The following is a 23,647-nucleotide window of genomic DNA, read 5'->3' on the forward strand; positions in this document are numbered from 1 at the left end:
CATTAAGACTAAGTAGAAAAACTTTTTATTGACATTTTATTAATGAAGGTCTAAATGCCATCACATGATGGGTGTATAAAAATAACAACAGAGTGCATTAGCCATAAATATGAAATAAACAAGTAGATTAAAGTGGCAACTTTACTGGGTTAAATCTCCATCCGGCTTGTATTGATTTTTAATTAGAGGGCCAGCTGGAAACATCTGATACGTTTATATGCCTAAATTTGTTTTTTTCCAGAGAACTTCCTGGTATATTTACACAAAAATGTAAATAATAATTGGTATGGAATCGAGAAAAAATACTGAGTGCGATATTGTTGTTGTTAAAAGTTTGCTGATGCAGTAAGTCATTAAAATATTGTATTTTGGAAGACCAAATTAAATCAGTGGATAGAAAGCGTATGCAGTTGCAAATATTATTTGAAGTCTCTTATATTTAATGGAGAAATTATAGTATGAGTGTGTGCAGCGGAAAAAATGAATTGTTATGACTTGGAGAAACATCATGTTAGACAAAAAGCAAAACACATAAGAACCAAAATAAAAGAACTATACTGGTTATGACGGAAGATACTCTCAACTTGATCTAAAATCAAAGAGGTTGATCTATAATACAATTATAATGCCAATTTGGACCTATGGTCATACAACGCTGTCAAAACAAGGTTGTTCGATTGATTACCAATACCTATCGCTACGTAACCAACAAAGGACTGCACGATGACCTGATGAATGGATTTGCGAAGTTATCCAAGATTTTACCTCGAAATACGAAAGAAGATTACTAAATCCTACTAACATGGAAGCAATACAACTGCTGAATAGCGAGCAGGATGTCAGGAGATTGGAGCGAACCAAACCATACGAACTTATAAAAAGTGTATACCTTTAGTGTAAACTATAGCTACAGTCAATTCAAAATAGCAGTGACACGAGTGTCAATATATGTCTGTCTAAATTTGTAAATTCGTTTTACAGTCAGACAATATTATCCTTGTCATTTTATTCTGTTTAAAAAGAGATAGAATATTCAACATGTAACGGAATGAGCCTGCAAAAGTTGTCCGTTTGCCAAACTTCTGAAAATTCTTCAAAATATTATAATTACGGGTTATAAACCGGCAAACGTTGTTTTAACGCTATGTTTTAATAATTTTTTTGCGGTTTTTATTGAACATATTTTTTGGGCACCTGCACTGTATTAGTACGGACACGGTCACTAAAATATCTCAAAAAATAAAAAACAATATAACCTTGGATTCGCCAAAAAGAAACCGTGTTGGTTTGCAGGAAACAGGAGTGGTTTTATTCGTGGTGCAGAATTACTGTTTCTCTAAGTCCAAGGATCACTAACATGAATAAATGAACCATAACTTGTCTTTGCAGCATATATATATATATATATATATATATATATATATATATATATATATATATATATATATATATTAGTTCATCAACAAGTTCACCAACAATGGCTACAATTAAAGAATGGCTTAAAGTGCATAAAACAAGTTTCGAGGAAATCACGTTAAAGAATGAAGTATTTCAAATTATTACTTGATAAATATAAATGAAAAATTTAATTGCATTTTATGTAATTGACTTTTTAGAAATAACCCTGAGAAAAGATACGTAGTAGATCACATTACTGAATGTTATATCCACAGAGGATTATGCCGCCCTCCCTATCACTGCATTTTTAATCCAATTGAGTTGATATGGGGTATTGCAAAGAATTATTACAATAGATATTCAGGTCGAGGAGGATATTCAAACCAGAAATGCCTGGATTTATAGAAAGAAGCATTGTCGAAAATAACACCTTCGGTTTGTATGAGCTAGATCAGACACATTGAAGAAGAAATTGACAAATGGTAGAATCTTGAGCAAGTTTTTAATAGACTGGAAATAAACAGCTTGGTTATTAACTTGACTAGTATTTCTGAAAGTGACTGTGATTGAATAAAACTTTATGAATGTTTGTTTATGATTTAATGCTGACGATTACAAAGACAGGTTGATGAAAGAGGAAACCACTAAAGGTCACTATACAATTAATATTCTTTAATTGTAGGGAATTGTATTATAGAGTGTGAAAGCTTTATGAGCATGTGTGTTATTGTTCAGAATATACATGAACGTTTGGTTAACATGTATAAGTAGAGAAATAACACTAACTGTTTTACAGATATGGCAAATTCATTGAGGAGAATGGAGTTATTAAATGTAGTTTTATCAAGAAATATGTATACAGATAATAACAGGACAAACTAAAGAGAAATATGGTAATATCATAATGACTTTACAAGGATACATTGCATCGAAAGAAACAAGAACTAAGTATAAAACATAAATGTGCCCTCTAATGAAAGTAAAACACATTACTCAGATATGTTAATTAAGTTGATTAGGCCTTCGGGGGATACCACTACATACAAAAATGCGTCTAGAACCCTACCGATACTAGTGTGGAAAAAAGCTGAATGTATATATAATAAAACAACTCTAACCTATAAATTATTGTGGCTGTAAAACTAATTGTAGTTTTAAGATCTTCGATAATAAATGCATTTGATGTACTATAATGCTAAAATAAATTATATTTAATAGAATATATAAGTTCAATTATTTTATTTATATTAAAATTTTGTTATGTGTCAGATCCTAAATGAACTAAAACCCAAGAGTAGCTGCGGCAACATTGTAACGTTTCCCGTGTCACTGCTATTTTGAATTGACTATATAAGTGATTATAATTTTATAATTGAGGAATACATATTGATGTATTTTCTCGCACTCGTCTTGCTTGTGAATTAATCTAAGTACAAATGAAAAGTAGAAATAAATTAATTTATAATTAAGATTGTACTAAGCGTATTTAATAAAGATGTTATATAAAAAAAAAATGACTTGCAGAGGGAAGAGCCAATAACCAAACATTTTTTCTGTAATACAACATTTTACAAATAAATACAAATACAACGCCAATTCGGAGGTGGAAATGATGAATTAAATGTATTATCTTGAATTTCTAGCCGTATACAAAGACTCATACTTTCTTTGCGTTGATTATAACTAATAGAGTGTAATGAATGTTACTCATACCAATTATTCGTGAGAAGATATTATGTAGCACTGTCAATTGCTTCACCAATATATCGTAGGTAATATTACCAATAAATCAAGAAATTCAATGTTAAGTAGCGTTGGGAATTATCGACAGAAATCGACTATCGACTGTTTAGTAATTGACTACTTTTTACTATCGACTGTTTCAGTCCCTATTTTTGGTTCGACTGATTTTACTGGTAAAAAATTTACTTTATTTAAAAAAGCTCTTGTAGTTATTGTGTGATCATTTTATTATGTCATGAATTCGGTTTTTTCTATGATCAGGTATATGATTTAATTTTTATTTAGTATTTATGGGTATTGTACATCTTTAGTTTTTAGGTTTTGTTTAAGTTTTATTGTATTGTCTATATTTAGTACAGTATATTATTTGAAATCAGCATTTAACAAATTAAAATACCATAAAACACTTGTGGGGTATTATTCCCTTCCATATAAAAATTCCATTCCTTTTTACACATCTACAGAACATTCAAATATAAAAGTAATTCTACTTGCTTTAAAACTAAATTATTAATTGCATGTTAATAGAATTCATCAATTATTTTTTTCCTATTCTTTTTTAAAGTTAGTAGGTATATGTACATCTCCGTCTCGCTTATACTACTGTTGGAACATATAAGCACATATAAAATTAACTGCTAATAAGTAGCAATTATCTCCGTCCTTTTCTCTCTCACAATTTATACAGGAAAGGGTTCGTAGATCTTCGTCTGACATCACGAATTGAATAAAACAGTCTGTTTTATGACTATCGACTGTTTCGACTGTTTTCATTCGATAGTTCCCAATGCTAATTTTAAATGTTACTACTATTATCCATTTCCCTTTCTTTCTCAAAATTAGTAAGAGAAGTACTTTTTAAAATACTATTTATAAGTTGCTTTATAAAATATAAAAATACGATGAAACACATTTGGAATTATTCCCTTCTTTTGTTTTATAAATTCAAAGTAACAATAAAACATAAAATTAGTTTTTATACAGCCATTTTCCGATTGCCATTTTAAAATTGCCTAATATGAAGTTCATCTCTAGCCTACTTCTCTTATCACAGCTTTTCTCTCTCAAAATTAATAGAAGAAGGAACTTCATTAAGTGATTCATTAAGTGATTCTGTACAAAATACTATTTTAATTAATTAGCCTTATTTTAAAGTTTATTCTAAAGTCTATAGATGTCCAACAATCAGATCGGATGGTGTTAGATGTTTTAGTCTATGCACTTCACTGTCACTTCGCATATTTAGCTGATTAGCGAGTACATTGGGATGCACTGACACTCTTTCGAAGTACATCACACAAACACATTGAAGTACACCCTTTATTAATTCTAGAGGAATATCGCGTTGTATTACTTCATTTGAAATATAGTAGGGAGAATCGACAATGGCACGCAACATTTTATTTTGGAACCGTTGTATGATGGATATATTAGACTTGCTAACGGTTCCCCATAGTTGAATTCCATAAGACCAAAGTTGCAATCTTCACATACTGTTTTTTTTTTAATTTTTAAAAAATATTTTAAAGTCTCCCTTATACCAACCAGGATTTATCTGATCTGGACCTACAGTTTAACGTGGGCTCCGAACTACAATCTTCAGCATTTAGCCTACCGACTGGTCAGTGACCGACTTAAAGACCATCCCAGAAGACACCCGGTCTTATTAAGCCTGATTACTGACGTGACTAGGATGGTTATTCCTTGTCGGATTCTTCACTGTTGCCTGTAAAGACATTTACAATCACAATTACAAACATAAAATACATCCATGTCCAGGCAAGATTCAAACCCGCAACTATCGCAACAGTATGAGGGCCGCCCTGTCGCGTGAACCACTGCGGCACCAAGCCGGCACCTGTTGAACTTAGTAGAGTATGTGTTTTATTCTAAAAATGTAACAAAAACGTCATGATTTTTTGAGTTATTCCGATAGTTATCTTTCTTTTCGTTAAAGGTATGAAGAGTTTTTTTTTATTCTATGTACTTTCGTTACACTTTTATTTGCCATATTTTCAAAATAATAATAATAATAAAACAAAAATATTCAAACTCCCTTTAATCTAAGTAATAATGTTATACGATAAATTTAAGGTTACAAGTATTGGATGTTGAGTTATATAATTTTCACCGAGGAATTTCCTAGTATAATTTCGACTTGTTATAAATCGAGATGAAGGGTTGAACCCCATAAAAAGTTTGAGATTGTTTGAGACTACATTTAATATTCTACAAGGGGTTTATTAAAACCGCACATCGTTCTGTTTATTATTTAGCTGAGGATATTAAGATGAAAAAAACTTGAAATGACAAAAATTTATTCGAGAACGCTGTATTGGAACTGTCACATTACCCGGTACGTAATTTATCTCCGACGCATTAAGCAATTTTTTCTGCGTTTTTTGTGTTCTTCGAGAACTAATTGGTTTACTACCTGACGTCTGAATATGAAATATGACGTGGGCCTTGGATATGATGAATTTTAATCAGATTTACATCTCGGAGAAAATGGATTTCGTCATGAACATTGTACATTTTTTATAAAACCGTATAATGGTCGAGTTTCTGCTGTTTTTATTATTTGCTATTTGTAGTTATATTGAATTAATCTGATAAACATTTATTTTTTTCATATTTGAATTTTGAGGCTAGATTCGTAGGGAAATTTTATTTTACACTTTTAATTTGCAGAAATACACATAAGTTTGGAATGATATTTAAAGTATTTAGCTTAAATTATTCTTTATTTAAAAGCACATAGAAGACGTCAAAATTAAATGTTAACAACAATATAGTGATTTTTTTGTCATGTTGTTCTTAAACAAGATATAAAGCCTAAATTTAAATAGCATTCTATCTGATGAATACTATAACTCTGTTAGTTCAAAAGGATATTTATCCCTTCATCCGGATAAGTGTACTGTTGTAGTACTTTGGTGTTTTTATGTTCACGCAATTTCTGTTGGTATTTTTTCGAAAACCATTTATTTAATTTGTTTGCTTACTTTACTTTACTTACTTTGTTTTGGTAAGTTGGGATGATGTTAATATCAAAGTTCTTTTTGCAACGCCCTAATGGCACACCGTAGGTCCAAACTGGCTTCAAGATTTTCTTGTATAATAAGGGTCTGTTGTAAAGTGTTAAGCACATTTCGTTGAATTCGTACAGTTTTTTTCTCTCTTTTTAATATGCTCTTTTGTCTTTAGGGTTATTATCACGTTCAACTAGTCTATTTCTATATAAAATACATATGCGTCGATTTCGTTGCATTCAACTTTATCCGCCATTTGGTTGTCATTTATGTAAGTGATAGCTATTAGTATTCTATTTACAGTTGTAATATTGTTCATTCTTAATATCGTTCATACTAGCAAGTGGTGCAGTATCATCAGCAAATGTGGCCATTCTTACTACTTCACATTTAAGGATATTATTCAGGGGAAATATAATATTAGATCAAGGACACTATTTTACTTTGTAGTACTCCAAAAAGGTCTAGCCGGAATGAGTTGTTTGTTTGAGTTTGTAGTAGTAATTTGAGGTGTTTTTATAGTAACGTAGATACATTTAGTTGCGGCGATATTGGTCGACAATATCGTTGGGCAATGGTTTAGGAGTCATAATAATTTATACAATCTTATATTGCAAAAGAAGGTGCTTTTAGAATCGAAGAAAAACACGGTGGAAGTTAATTGTCCAACTTCAGCTTATTTGTAGCCCTAAAGGTTTAGTTATTCAATTAAAAGTGACTTATATAAAGTAAATATTATATACTACTAATTATCCTGTATTTTCTATAAATTTCACTATGTGTTCTGTCACCTGAACTAGATAGTAAAAAACCATTTCAATTGCTTTTCAGCACATCCTTTTCAAAATTCTCTGTAAAAATAAACAAAAAGTAATTGATGCAATGCTTCGTATTGTTGCATGGTAAAAAATTCTTACAAGTGTACCTAATATAAAATTAAACGTCTCTGATTTACATAATATAATGAAGTGAAGTTCTATTACTTCGAAGGTTAATTAAAGTTAGCCGGTCAGTATTTTTTATTTACTAGTTAAAAACAAATATCATGAACATAACTATGCCATGTTTGATACCAGACCTTCCTTAGTGCGTGTAGGACTTTTAACACGGACACCTATTAATTAATGTATTTAATGTGCTTTTTTAATAAGGATAATTAGAACGATAAAAGCGCTTTTATAAGATTAGTTTTTGCGTGATATAACCGAACAGTTTGAAAGATATTTTTACATATATTTATTTGTATTCATCAAATTCAATTAGTTGATATTTGGAAAACAGAAAAACACTTTGAGCTGTAAGATAAGTTAAGATGAGAACTTAAGTTAAATTATGTGTGTTTTGAACTTATGTAACAGGTCAATTGAAACGTCCCCGGCCTGCCACATAGATGGCGCTACCATAATTAAATCTATATGTTGTTTAATTAGCCCTGATACTCAAAATGTGCGTGTATAAATTTGACAGCTGTCGGATCATTAGTTTGTGAATTATAGCATTTTGAGTGAAGCAACTTTTGTTAATGTGAAAAAAATTGATAAAAAGGAACTTCCCATAAAAGCAAAAACTTGGCTTGATGTCGAGTTTCCAGACACTGTCCCAGGAAAATCATCAATCAAGGATTGGTATGCTAAGTTTAGACGTGGTGCAATGAGCACCGAAGACGGTGAACGCAGTGGACACCCAAAAGAGGTTGTTACCGACGAAAACATTTTAAAAATCCACAAAATGATTTTGAATGACCGTAAATTGAAATTGAATGAAATAGCAGATACCCTAAAGATATCAACTGAATGCGTACATCATATCACTCATGAATATTTGGATATGAGAGAGCTCTGTACAAAGTGGGTGCCGCGTGAGCTCACTTTTAACCAAAAACAACGACGAGTTGATGATTCGGAGCAGTGTGTGAAGATGATCAAGCGTAATAAACCCAAGTTTTTGCGTCAATATGTGACAATGGATGAAACACGGCTCCATCATTTAACTCCGAAGTCCAATCAACAGTCATCCGAGTGGACTGCACACGATGAACTCGCTCAAAAGCGTGGAAAAACGCAACAGTCGGCTGGCAAGGTTATGGCGTCTGCATTTTGGGGAATGCGCATGGAATAATTTTCATTGGCTACCTTGAAAAAGGTAGGACCATCAACAGCGACTATTACATAGCGTTATTGGACCGTTTGAAGGACTAAATCGCCGAAAAACGGCCGCAATTAAAGAAAAAGAAAGTGCTGCTTCACCGAGACAATGCACCGTGTGAAAAATCCATGAATTGGCCTTCGAATTGCCTCCTCATTCACCGTATTCTCCAGATCTGGCCCCCAGCGACTATTTCCTGTTCTCAGATCTCAAAACAATGCTCGCTGGGAAGAAATTTTTGTCTAATGAATTTTGAAGCAAAGTAGAAATCGTACTACAAGAATGGTATCGAAAAGTAGGAGGGTCGTTATAATCAGTGTATAGTAGTAATAAACATAATACTCTTGAAGGGAATTATGTTGAATAAAAAAAACTAATTTTGCCAAAAAAATGTTCTTTACTATGGTAGGCCGGGGACTTTTTAATTGACTTGTTAGAGGGCACTAGTGTAAGTGTATCCATCAAAAGCTAAGTAATTTTAGGTCTGAAATCTTAACATATTTGGTCTTTAGAATAATATTAAAAGAAAATTACTAGATATAACAATTCTAGTTGTAAATTCGTGCCATGATCTTTTTTAATTAAAACAAATCATAATATTATATGATATAAACATAACTATCAGGGTATCAACTGGAAACTCTTGAATATGCCGCTAAACTCAAAGTTCAAAATTTAATATGCTATGACATAGAGAGTATCAGATCAAACTTATATAAAGCCATATAATTAGTTTGGAATATAATTGCTTCTTCACGTGTATAACAGTTTGATACATTTCGCCTTTAGTAGTTTGGAGACACACATAATTAATAGTTGGTAGTTTAATAATGACTAACTTCAACAAGCACTTCAAATATGTTATTAATAATCCAATATTAATAATGCAAAACTCTATTATTATACTCAACTCGTATTATAGTTCTCTCCACTTATATGATCTTATATATGTTAGTTGACATAAAAATCTTTAAATAAACATGTTTTTTATTACAATTTATTATTTTTATAACTGTGATTATAATAATAATAATGTTGAATAAAAAATTGACTATTAATTCGAAGACTGACTCCGCGTTTAAGAGTTACTGCACCACATATTGTTGACAACCTAGAATTGGCAGTTTCAGTCGTTTCTTTTATGTTCAATATGGTCTAATATGTTAAAAACGAGTTTACAATTTTAAAAACTATTCGAGTTCAATGTGTAACGGAGTTCTATCTGTTATTTATCTCTAATTTTATGTAATTTGAGTAAGGAAGGATATTCTATGCGTCGATTTCGTTGCATTCAACATTATCCGCCATTTGGTTGTCATTTATGTAAGTGATAGCTATTAGTATTCTATTTACAGTTGTAATATTGTTCATTCTTAATATCGTTCATACTAGCAAGTGGTGCAGTATCATCAGCAAATGTGGCCATTCTTACTACTTCACATTTAAGGATATTATTCAGGGGAAATATAATATTAGATCAAGGACACTATTTTACTTTGTAGTACTCCAAAAAGGTCTAGCCGGAATGAGTTGTTTGTTTGAGTTTGTAGTAGTAATTTGAGGTGTTTTTATAGTAACGTAGATACATTTAGTTGCGGCGATATTGGTCGACAATATCGTTGGGCAATGGTTTAGGAGTCATAATAATTTATACAATCTTATATTGCAAAAGAAGGTGCCTTTAGAATCGAAGAAAAACACGGTGGAAGTTAATTATCCAACTTCAGCTTATTTGTAGCCCTAAAGGTTTAGTTATTCAATTAAAAGTGACTTATATAAAGTAAATATTATATACTACTAATTATCCTGTATTCTATAAATTTCACTATGTGTTCTGTCACCTGAACTAGATAGTAAAAAACCATTTCAATTGCTTTTCAGCACATCCTTTTCAAAATACTCTGTAAAAATAAACAAAAAGTAATTGATGCAATGCTTCGTATTGTTGCATGGTAAAAAATTCTTACAAGTGTACCTAATATAAAATTAAACGTCTCTGATTTACATAATCAGTGAAGTTCTATTACTTCGAAGGTTAATTAAAGTTAGCCGGTCAGTATTTTTTATTTACTAGTTAAAAACAAATATCATGAACATAACTATGCCATGTTTGATACCAGACCTTCCTTAGTGCGTGTAGGACTTTTAACACGGACACCTATTAATTAATGTATTTAATGTGCTTTTTTAATAAGGATAATTAGAACGATAAAAGCGCTTTTATAAGATTAGTTTTTGCGTGATATAACCGAACAGTTTGAAAGATATTTTTACATATATTTATTTGTATTCATCAAATTCAATTAGTTGATATTTGGAAAACAGAAAAACACTTTGAGCTGTAAGATAAGTTAAGATGAGAACTTAAGTTAAATTATGTGTGTTTTGAACTTATGTAACAGGTCAATTGAAACGTCCCCGGCCTGCCACATAGATGGCGCTACCATAATTAAATCTATTAATCTAATTTTATGTAATTTGAGTAAGGAAGGATATTCTAGACGTCCAATTGCAGAAGATCGGAGTTTCAAGTGAAGGTGTACATTATACTCTAACACGAAAACAAGCTACTAGAGGTGATGATGTGATGGTTTGGGGTGTTTTGGTAATAATAAGCCCGGGCTAATAAATATTCCAGGAAAATGCGATTCCTTTAGGAGTTAATCTAATTGGCCATCATTTAACAAGACAACGACCCTAAACATTCGTCAATATTATATCAGAGGCTCCAGACAAAGAGCAAAAACAAAAACAAAATTAGCAAATAATCAGTCTCAGACCTATCCTCTATAGAATTCGTATGAGAATACTTACAAAGTGAATGTAAGACACTGAAATCCGAATACCTAAATAAGCCAATAAAAAGAATGAAATAAATTTGTGAGCAAGTAATTAAAACTAAGGGCGGACATTTTGACAATACAAAAATTTTAGGAAAATAGTTTTTTTTTTAATTTGCTCTGAATATATTTACCTACTAAATGTTAGTACAATGTTTAATGGAAGTACCTTATAATTTGAGTACCTAGTAACCCTAATTTGAGTAATTTAGTTATCACTTATCAGTTTTATTGTTGTTTTCTCTTAATTACCACGTTGTTTCCGGCAGTGTATATTCACTATTAATAGTGTTAAATTCGTAGTTTTACCGAAGTTCAACGAACGAAAAAACGTGTAGAACATCCTAGGTATTATAATATTCTAACTGAACTTTTCCACTATTTCTATTTTATTTTGACGAATTGGTAAACGTTAGCTGAACAATATTCTACAGAGTGGTATTAATATGTACCCCGAATCATAATTTTCTTCGATATAGTTTAGCGCATTATACGAAATAATGAACCTTTATCAAATATTTGACAAAATTTGTGCTAGCTAAGGATATACCCTCGTTCAACTAATATTTCACGCGATATCAAATATCCAAACCCCTTTAAATAGAATGCGGATAATTATCTGAAAGTTTCAGCTTATGCTTTAATAATAGTAGCAGTAAATTTACATAATTCAATTTGTATTGTAAATTTCGTGAAAAAAAATTGCACTGATTTATTCATATTCTTAATTCATTATGAATGTATTTGTCATTCCTATTAATAAATTTAATAATAAGACAACTCAATGTATAATTGCCATCGTACTAAAAGGTTAGTGCAAAAGTGATTACAGTTTTTCTTAATAAATTATTTAATGTCAGTTATTTCTAGTGATAGTTATTCAATGAAGCCATTTTATGGCACGTCTGGAAGGTAGAATGACCTGTTCTTTTTTTACTTTCAAAACCAGGAAGAATATGGTGCATGGTTATCAAAAATTCTGTCAGTGTCAGCTTGTTTTCGTTAGAGATGAATCTGATCCTAATAATCTGGCTTATCTAATGTCCTGATATCGCTATGGAACGATTCATTAATCATAAATCAATTCTGAGTTATTTACAAGGAAGTGGATACCAAATTAAACTCTAAATGTGTGTTTAATCGAATGGAGTGGAAATGGAATCGAATAGATTTTTGAAAGGTATGGTTAAACGATGTAAATGGATCATATACGATAATAATGTGTAAACAGGATTATGGTCGAAGCCCAGATAATGTTCAAATCGGTTTAAAAGCTAACATGATGCCCCAGATGATGTTAAGTGCTTGATTAAATTGGCAACTGCAAGAACCTAACCAAATCATTAATTTGACGCTCTACTGTTAACAACTGACTATTGCCGATATCTGATATATTCTTTTAATGCTGTAAAACTGGATTAAAATGGTTTAATTATTTCATATACTTTGGTCGAGCTTCAAATAAAATTTAAAATAGATGTATTTTTGCTAACTTTTTTGATTTTGGACAGCTTCAAAAGTTCAAAGATGCGGAATTGCGTGCTGGACGGAAAGAAGTTGTGTGTGAGAAAGATTCAGCTCCAAACATCTATCACCAAGTATTTGCACCAACAAAAAAACAAACATATGTGTTGTCCAAATAGTATTTATTAAACACTAGTATTTATATTTCATACATATAAAATATTATTCAACAACAAAAAAATCTCCTTTGGAAAACAGTGGTGGGTGAGAAAAATCATATTTTTTACTGAAATTTCAAACGAAAAAATGACAAAAATGTAGCTGGTCGGTCACTTCGTACATACATTTAAAAATTTAAAAAACCTTCTGATGGATTAAGTAGAAGATGCTTTAGTATCTAAAACCTGGTCTGATGGTGTTTGATTTTGCTATATAGACTTCATGTTACTGGCTTGACTCGGAAAATCCTCCTGAACTTGTATATACGCCATATGACATTTCTGTTCTTCATATGACCCACTTGACTTTCATTTGTTTGGTATGATGACTTATCACCTCAATACCTACATAGTTATTTCGTATGCTGCCTCAGAAATGGCGAAGATTTTGTTCATATATAGTGAATGTTGTCTATTTTTTATATATATAATTGATTTGTTGAAAAATCTATAAAAATTCAGACCCTTCGAACCAATTAGAAAATATATTGGTTGGAAATTCCAGATTAATGGTCCACAATATAACAGGATAGGTATACTTGACTTGAATACAATATAATAGCATAGAATCATGACTTTTTAGACTAAATTAATTCATGTAAATATAGAGAACTAATAAACTTATATATACCCTTGTTTATGATATAACTTCTCTTCTCTATTGTTAACTTAACCTTACTTTTTAAGACTAACATATAAAACATTACCAATCCTTCTAATCTGCGAAAGATAAAAAAATTGCTAACCCATTCATATCTCAACAAATACAAAAATAATGGGTTCTTTGTAGCAAAAAACCCAGCAGAACCATTTGAGTGTTTCAATGTAGGTTATCGTGAATTTTGTGACCATTTTCTAAAGTGTTACTGCTTACGTTAGAAAAGCATTATAAATGTATTAAAACCAAGTTTTTCCACCAAGAAATTAAAAGTTAAAGCTACACGACTAAGCTACCATATATGCATATGGCTACAGATATATTTTATATTATACATTATAAGTTATGTCATGATTGTAAATACATCAATATTTTGAAAAATTTTGTCGAAAAGTGAAGAATCTCAATTGTTATGTTTTGGAATTCTAAAAACTATAGCTGAAATAAATTCTTAATAAATTGCCTTGTTGATGTGTCCACTAAATCGTTGGATTCCTTGTTTTGACTTTCTGACTCATAATTTATGGTCGGTACTAGATCGCTTAGGCTAGGTCGTAATGTAAATTTACAATTCACGACATCAATATTAAGTTTTTTATTAGTTTATATACTAGGCGCTTCTATATATTTTATCAAAGATATCTGTTGGTGAAAATGATACATATAATGCTTTTGTTGTATAATATAGCGTATTTACGATAAATTAAGATAAATTTACTACGTAGATACTTAAGGTAAATGCTGCTCCGACTTGGAAATGGAGAATGATGTGGAGTAGCAAAAAAGTTCGAAACAATAAATTGCAAGCTTTATTGGGCGAATACCCAACTTAAACTTTTTGTTGTTGTGTTATTCAAACAGATTTGCAGTGGATGAATCAGCTATTTCCAGACGTTTATATGCGATGGGAAAAATCCTAAAAGAGGCAAATGGCTCCAATACGTATTTCGTATCGGTTAAAGATCACGGTTTCATTGCCTGTTAGGACAAAAAAAGGGTTTTTTTGTGGAGGGTTCTGACTGGCGATGAGAAGTGGATCCATTACAACTCCAAACGCAATAAGTCCTGGGTTACTTGCTGTGCAAATGGTGAGATCACCAAAGTTTAATGTCTTACGTATCGTTAAAACGGAATTAAACTGTTACTACAGATTTTTACTGATGTCCACGTTTGCCAAATTGAATGACTTATTGTTGTAAAAAAAACCCAGCTATACGTTGCAAGAGTTGTGAAGGTTATGCTGCCGCATTTATCACACATAGCACCTTGTGATTACCGATAAATTTGCTCATCTGTATGGCTTGGTTGGCACACAGTTTCGAAATGCTGAAGAAGTACGAACATAGTTCGATGATCAGTTCGCTGCTAATCCAGACTAGTTCTTTGGTAACGGCAAACTATTTCGGTTAATAGGTACTGTACTATCTTATATCGTCGTTTTAAAATGAAAAAAATATCACAATACGTACAAACGCCTAATATAGATGGAATAGTGTGGTACTTACCATAATTAGTATGACGCTTTTTTGTCTATTTTTAGTGAGAAACGCCGTTCCCACCAACGCCCCGATAAAGAGATACGTCCCCAGGGTCGCCAAATTCCTAACGTCAAACATCGACTCGATCAGAGGCACCGTTCCCATGGTCCAATCGCAGCATAAGTTACACGGGAACAGCAACAGCCACAAATTGACGCTGATCAAGTAATGATAGGTGAGCTGTCGAGTGGGGGTTGGCGCTACGGACGCGGGATTATCGAAGCGCGTAAACACGGGCAACTGCGATCCCATGATTTGCAAACGGCCTAAGAGTAATATCAGGGTGGTTACGCCGAGAACGAGCAATCGTTTGGTGGGTGCGTTCGATCTCGGTAAGTGGTAGCTAGATTTGGGGCTGACGGTCGCTCTCAGGATTTGCCTGACATCATTCAGTCGAATCTGGAACAAAAAAAAACAAATATTAATATAATAGCAAATAAATATGCATTAATATTAAGTAACATACAAATTGTAGGCTTTTCTCCACTTCGTATCATTATACTCCTTTTAATTTTATAAATATTCAAGAAAATATTGAATCAAGGTCACGCATAGAGAGTATATAATGCGCAAAGTCATCTATTCTACGCTCTTTTTCTACCAAGAGTATGCACCTGCGGCATAATTGACCATTTTAATATTTGCTGTCGATTGAGTGAAAACAACACAAAAAAACTAAAAAATTTAGATTTTGTTATGCACTGATAATTCCATAACAACAATATTTAAATTTTTGTATTATTCTTAGTTATAATATCCATTTAAATTGTTTTAAAAGAGGGAAGAACAAAGTTTAAATTTTTAAAAGTTTTAAAATCCAAAAAGCGTCAATTTTGTTTATAATGGTAATATTGGTTGCCAAATTTGTAATAAAGTTTCCGTGACATTAAATAGAAATAAATTTTAAAGGCACTATAATTCATTCTAAATAAAAGATAATGCATAGCTAGTATAGCATATTATTCAAATGTATTGAAATAAACATTCGAAGGGTTTTCTGACAATATTAGTCCCTTTCAGGACATTGAAATGATTTATGGTACAAAGTGTTTTTCTAACCTCACATTGTGCACTAGGCATGTCGTTATATTAATATTTCAAATAATACAGGTAATATAATAATATCGATCACTGCCTTAGGAAAATCAACCATCAAGAATTGGTATGCTAAGTTTAGATGTGGTGAAATGAGCACCGAAGAAGGTGAAAGCAGTGGACGTCCAAAAGAGGTTGTTACCGACGAAAACATTTTAAAAAATACACAAAATGATTTTGAATTACCGTAAATTGAAATTGAATGAAATAGCAGACACTTTAAGGATATCAACTGAATGTGTACATCATATCATTCACGAATATTTGGGTATGAGAAATCTCTGTGCAAAAGTGGGTGCCGCGTGAGCTCACTTTTGACCAAAAACAACGATGAATTGATGATTCGGAGCAGTGTTTGAGATGATCAAGCGTAATAAACCCGAGTTTTTGCGTCGATATGTGACAATGAATGAAACATGGCTCTACCATTTCACTCCGAAGTCCAATCGACAGTCATCCGAGTGGACTGCACACGATGAACCTGCTCCAAAGCGAGGAAAATGCAATAGTCGGCCGGCAAGGTTATAGCGTCTGTAACATATTTTGGGATGCGCATGGAATAATTTTCATTGACTACCTTGAAAAACACCAACCATCACCTATTATATACTATTACTATAAAACTACTACAAAACTATTATATATATTGGACCGTTTGAAAGACGAAATCGCTGAAAAACGGCCGGATGTGAAGAAAAAGTGTTGCTTCACCAAGACAGTGCACCGTATCACAAGTCACTGAAAACGATGGCAAAAATCTATGAAAATTCGAACTGCTTCCTCATCCACCCCGTATTCTCCAGATCTGGCCCTCTGCGACTATTTCCTGTTCTCAGATCTCAAAAGAATGCTCGCTGGGAAGAAATTTTCGTCGAATGAAGAGGTGATCGCCGAAAATGAGTTCTCTTTTGAAGCAAAAGACAAATCGTACTACAAAATGGTATAGAAAAGTTGGAGGGTCGCTATAATCAGTGTAGCCCCATTGAAGGGAATTTTATGTCGAATAAAAAAAATGTGTTTTACTATGGTAGGCCGGAGACTTTTCAATTGACCTGTTATATATGAATTTAGTTTGAATTTAATGTATCTTATGTCAATTTTCTGTTCGCTCTTGCCCTTTTTGTTCTTGATACTTTTTTCTTTGGTATGTTACCTAATCACTGTAACTGACAAAGGGTCATGTGTCAGATGGACTGGTTCCCATGGATGTCTTTCGATAGTCAGTATAGGAAGAAAGAAGACATGAACAACAAAGCTGCTTGTGTCAATTAAATAACATTCCCTGTAGTAAAACAGAATATTATGTCATTCAGACAAGTTTTGAGACATACTAACTTCAACAAATTTAAATATATACATCCACATTTTAAACAGATTATTATGTGATGTGACTTGCTTGTAATCAATCCTCCACAGATTACTAACATTGCTATATACTTTATAGATTTTTTGAATTGGGTGGCGAATATTAAAAATTAATATTGATTGTCTATACGCTTTATTACTAGAGGGGGGATAACTGTATTTTAGCGAAAATAGTACACCATACATCATCAAAATTATATTTATCAAAATTCCTTTATATTTCCATAATAACATACAAAAACTACTATATATTTCCTAAAATGAGAATATAATTGATGTAAACACCATGAAACTACAGGAGTAGACCCTTTTGAAGAACACTTTACTAAATATTAGTAACATATATTAAAAGCAAATTAGACCGACCAAGCAAAATAAGCAACTTTGGAAAATCAATATATCATCTTTAATCTAACGTTGTAATTATTTAATACGAGATATTCCATTGTTCACTGACAGTCTACAAAATGAGTGTTACCAAATTAAAACATTTTATTATTAAGGCGTACCCTACACACGTATTTTCATACTTTCTGCTGTTATTTTTTTCTATTAAGTAATAAATAATTAAATAAATTAATATATATTCTTAAGAACTAACACTTTTTTAAACAGTATTTAATTAAATCTAATTTCCATTAAGTTCCAATAATCAACAAAGTATTGATAAGTTTAAATTACTACACCACCAAATATTACAACAAAGTATCATATGTAAGATGAGAGTTTTTTTGTACTTTTATGTTATAAACATAAATATAGAATGATAAATGAAGTAAGTAATACATGTTTCTATATTAAAACAAAGAATATATGAATAAAGCAACTGTGAAATTGATAATAGCATATACAATAAAATATTAACGAAAACAACTAGGTAATTAATTTTTTAAAATTTAGAAATGGATAGCAAAGGAATGTATTTACAATCAAGTTATTGAGTTTTCAAAGCTTAAAAGTAAGGCGTTCGAGCTATAAAGTAAATAATCAAAATAATTGATGCAAAGTTCAAACAATAAAATGTCACATAATCATATATCTTATAACAGTATTCGTTAACCACCTTAATATTTATCAATGCTTTAAAATATTTACAAATTTACTGTTACAATTAATAATTTCTTCTATTTGTTCTATGTGTTCCATCTATGCAAATTATGTAGTTTCATGTTAAATGCTGCCTATTTTCATTACTTCATTTATGTATTCATATAGTCTTTATCCTTTATCCATATCTCACCTTAAATACATATTGCAAAAACAAAAAATATACCAGGCTGATTAAAAGAATAATTTCTTTATCTAAAATTTTAAAATAAAATTGCATCGTTCTTTGCATATTTATTCCATGCTTCAATCTCCTGTACAGAAATCTTCTTTAATTTGCCTGCTATAGATTTTGTTTATCTACTGTCTTATGTCCCGTGTGGGAATTAACAGCTCGCCAACAAATGAGGAATCAATAGTCTATGAAGCTATATTATAATTGTTAATATTGTTTGCAATATTCATTTTAACCCTTTGTGCACAAATTAATGTATTTCTTATCTTCAATATTCGATTAGTGCTTTGTTAAGAAATGCATTAAGTAAAGGAACCCGAAATAAGTCAGAAGTTAATAGCACTAAAATATACAGAAAATTCTTAATAAATTTTAAAATAGTTGTAGTACAATGATAGATAATTATGACCAATTTTTCTGAGTAATTCTCTGTCTACCAGGCATAAATTAAATATTTTGTAAAATTATAAATATTTTGTAAACAAAGAGGACAGACGATTCCTGTTTCTCTCGAATTTTGTTAACCTCTGTTAGGATGAAATTTTAGCATATATCGGGTTTTCCTTTCCCAACTGTATATACTATCCGATAAAGCGCACACATTAATTTGTTCTTTCTACAAAAATGTAAAATATAATTTTACGTGATCATATATACTATTCTTAAAGTGGTCATAACTATTTAATAGTTCCAACAATACGGGAATACTCGAAAGTAACACAAAATCGTAAATAACACTTTAAATTTAAACACTTCAAAATTAAATAGCTTCATTTAATAATGTTTTAACACACTCAATTTCCGTTTTAATATCGTTTCAGATGTAAAATTTAGGGACTTCTCGTCCGACTTAAACATTTACGGAACCACGTTGCCAGGTTTTTTTAAATAATTACGCGCCCGTAGTTGGTTTACGTAACAAGTCAATTGAAAAGTCCCCGGCCTACCATAGCAAAGCACATTTTTTTGGCAAAATTAGTTTTTTTCTTCAAATTAATGGACTTTTGGCATCGTTTTCCCTGACTGGTGACACTTTTTTGGAGCGGGCTCATCGTGTGCAGTTCACTCGGATGACTATCGATTGTGACCACGTTTCATCCATTGTCACATTTCGACGCAAAAACTCGGGTTTATTACGCTTGATCATCTTGAAACACTGCTCTGAATCATCAACTCGTCGTTGTTTTTGGTCAAAAGTGAGTTCGCGCGGCACCCAATTTGCACAGAGCTTTCTTATACCCAAATATTTGTGAATGATATGATGTACACGTTCAGTTGATATCTTCAGGATGTCTACTATTTCATTCAGTTTCAATTTACGGCCATTCAAAATCATTTTGTGGACCTCTTTTGGGCGCTCACTGCGTTCACCGTCTTCGGTGTTCATTTCACCATGTCTAAACTTAGCATACTAATCCTTGATGGTTGATTTTCCTGGAGCAGTGTCAGGAAACCAAGTTTTTGCTTCAACTGTATTTTTTCCCTTCAAAAAGCAATATTTTATCAATACCCGAAATTCCTTTTATTAATTTTTTTTCACAATAACGAAAGTTGCTTCACTCAAAATGCTATAATTCACGAACTAATGATCCGACAGCTGTCAAATTCATACACGCATCTTTTGAGGGCTAGGGCTAACTATTTATTAATATATATAATATTATTAACATATATATTTAATTATAGTAGCGCCATCTATGTGTCAGACCAGGGACTTTTTTAATTGACCTGTTACAACAGAAATTACTAATAATGTACCGTATAAGAATTGGAGCTGCTAGCGCGTTGGTCAGAGCCTGAAATATTTTTTTATATATATTGTATCAGCATTTGGAATTTATTTGTTTGTAGGGCATATTACACATACATTTTAAGCCTAAAAATTCTTTCTTGATGTAAGCTTTAGTCGTGCCAAATTTCACGTCTCCAGGTGTCCCTGTTTTGCTTAAAAAGGGAGGCAAAACTTGCGATAAGCCGATTAATATATAGATGGAAAACTTATATTTTATATTTGAACAATTACCCCATATATCATAGATTTAAAGCAAATCATAAAGTTGACGATAGTGTGTTTGGTTATCTAACAGTATACGAACGCAGTTGATTTTGTAATATAGTATTTATCATGGCATATATCGGGCAAAATCGACGCGAAACTCGGTCTTTTAGAAATAAAGTAACACTTCTCACTTCACTGTATCAACGTTAAGGCTAATTCGTTTTGATATTATCTGAAATTGTTCATAAAACATTGGATGCGCTTACGGAGAGGGAAAAAACTTTCTTCTTCCGGGTATCTCAGCCAACAAAATGTTCTAGGTTGTTTATTTAGTGGCAGAGAGATGGCGGGAAATCTGCTTTACGACGTGATAAACTGAAAAACAAAATTGGGTCATAAAATCGAACCTAAATCAACATATTTTAAAATCCGGTCTCTGGGAATTCGACGACATGATGTCGAGAGAAAATGAAGATGAGAAAAATATCACACCAACGCTCGTATTTAGAATGCGTCGGAGCGTTAAAGGGGCAATAAAAGAGAAAATATCCAATATTTGTTTGAATTATCTGATCGATACGAAGGTGTGGATATCATCCCTGTATAAAACATGTTACTGATAAAAAAAAGGAATGTTTTATTTAGGTATGGTAATGTTATTTCGCGGTTTTTATAAAGGATATTATGAAATTCTAACAGCAATCTCCAATATTATTTCGAAAATTTAGTAAAAATAATATGCTTGAAGAACTTATAAAAAATTGACTTAAAATAATATTAGTGGAGAGTATCTTCCGTGACATGACTGAGAGTCTAATCTTTTCTGCTTTTTGTCAAACATGATGTTTCCAGTTTAACCTATCATCGCGATATATTCCGAGGTAAGTAGTTGGCTGATTCTGTTTGAGGAATCCCGCATCCGTCAAGTGATATAATTAGGTTTGTGTCATTTCGCCGCAACGCAAAATTAAAATGGACAGTTTTGGAGCTATTAAGCTGTGTTTTTCTGTTTCTAGTCCATTTGCTGATCACTACTTCGCTTGTTCTACAGACTTAGACAGAGATACATTTTTTGCCATGGTAACTGCCGTCAAATGTTCCAAGTACTGATTCTTTTGTTGTTGAGATATCAGTAGTATAGAGCAGATATAGGAGTGATCAAAAGACACTACCCTGTGAAACTCTAGCCCAAATAGGTTTAAGTGTTGAGAATATCCCTTCATGTGAGACTAATTTTCGTTCGAAAAGATATTATTCCAGTGGTCGACAGTAATTTCGCGGTAGCAATTAGCTCATTTTGTAGATTAATTCCAAATGCCACACCCGATCAAAAGCTTGTGAGACGTCCAGGAATATTGCAGGGCAGTATATCTTTTTTTCGAACGCCTTTTCAACAACCGCTATTACTCTGTGTACTTGGTCGACTGCCGAGCGATGATTTCGAAATCCAAACTGGAAATCTGGTATTTCTATAAATGGTTTAATACGTTTTAACAGCAGTTTCTCAAATTGTTTGGATGTCTCAGGTATCAGCGAAATAGGACTGTAAGGTTCAATTTGTTCTGTCCGTTTATCAGGTTTTCTAAGCGTAATTATTTGAGCAACCTTAACACATTCCGGACACGTTTCAGTCTCAAACAGGGATTGAATATATATATATATATATATATATATATATATATATATATATCAACATGATTATTGCTTTTGGTCGCAGCTCTTTTAATAACCCAGGTGATATATCATCAATTACAGGACCCTTTTTAGGACTGCCATTGGAGAAATAAGATTTACAACTACATCGAGCTGATAAACAGCATTTATACCTATTGTAGATTCTATATCATTCAGTTGGAATACGTTAGCTAAATGTTTTGCGAATAATTCAGCTTTTCCCTCATTGCGTCGATTCATTTTGATCATTTTTAATAAGCGGTACTCTAATAAATGGTTTAAATCTCCTAGTTACTTTCCATAGCGAGTAATCTTCGTCTGCTTCCGAGCTTAATTCACTTCTTTCAAAGCAACTCTGTTTATATTCTTTCATCTTTTGATTTGTCTGATTACTAATTCTATTAAATATTGCTTTGTATACAGCATAGGTTCTGTGACATACTCTTCTCTCCCTTCGTCTTTCTTTTATCAATCAATTTCAAGGGGGTTTGTGTGAATGACGTTGCAAAAAGACATCAGGGAGTAACAGATGCAAAGTCATCCTCTTACATAATAGAACTCGACCACATGTTACAAATTTTATGACGAGATACATTGTTGTAGTACCATCTGATAACAACTTGTTAAAATTGTTTCCTAACTGGCAAACTGTTTCGATATGCCAAAGAAGTGTGACAATGATGATTGGTGTTTGCCAAACCAAAGATGGGAAAAAGTTTTAGAAGATGATTGATAATAGTATGATCGATATATATCGTAATAATGTTTTTCAATAAATTCATTTTAAAAATTATCAGAATATATGTAAGCACCTAATACATATGAATATATTTGAAATAATTTAAAAACAACTAGGGTAGATACACATGTCGACTTATAATACCAACAGATATCCCTAACTTAGAATGAATAAAATAGATAATAACTAATATTTTAAGCAATAATATTTTGAAGTTAATATACTGAATTTAATAACTCTTTGCTATATTTTTTCACTCGATTGCACTTTAACAAATAGATACGTTTTCGAAAAATAGACTATTCCAGATCATAAAAATGATAAAACAAATAAAGCGTAAATATTTTAATATATCGTCTGAAAAATATCTTTTTCCAATATATACTATACTGAAAATTGTTTGAATTTGAACAAATAAAAATATAAATGCATAAAAGTATATTTCATAAACATATCA

The 23,647-nt window shown here is 31.7% G+C and overlaps 1 protein-coding gene across 1 annotated transcript in view; it reads right to left on the bottom strand.

Annotated features, from left to right (window-relative positions):
- Positions 1–23,647, bottom strand: part of LOC143205113 (protein O-mannosyl-transferase Tmtc3) — a 292,120-nt gene that overhangs the window by 45,511 nt on the left and 222,962 nt on the right. The window contains exon 6 of the mRNA XM_076418194.1: positions 15,004–15,435. Within this exon, the coding sequence (XP_076274309.1) occupies positions 15,004–15,435 (432 nt within the window). The remainder of the gene's footprint in view (positions 1–15,003; positions 15,436–23,647) is intronic.

The sequence above is a fragment of the Rhynchophorus ferrugineus genome, unplaced genomic scaffold (assembly GCF_030347505.1).
Source record: "Rhynchophorus ferrugineus isolate W39M unplaced genomic scaffold, kcgeb_rfMv2 rfM11, whole genome shotgun sequence".
Taxonomy (NCBI): Eukaryota; Metazoa; Arthropoda; class Insecta; order Coleoptera; family Curculionidae; genus Rhynchophorus; species Rhynchophorus ferrugineus.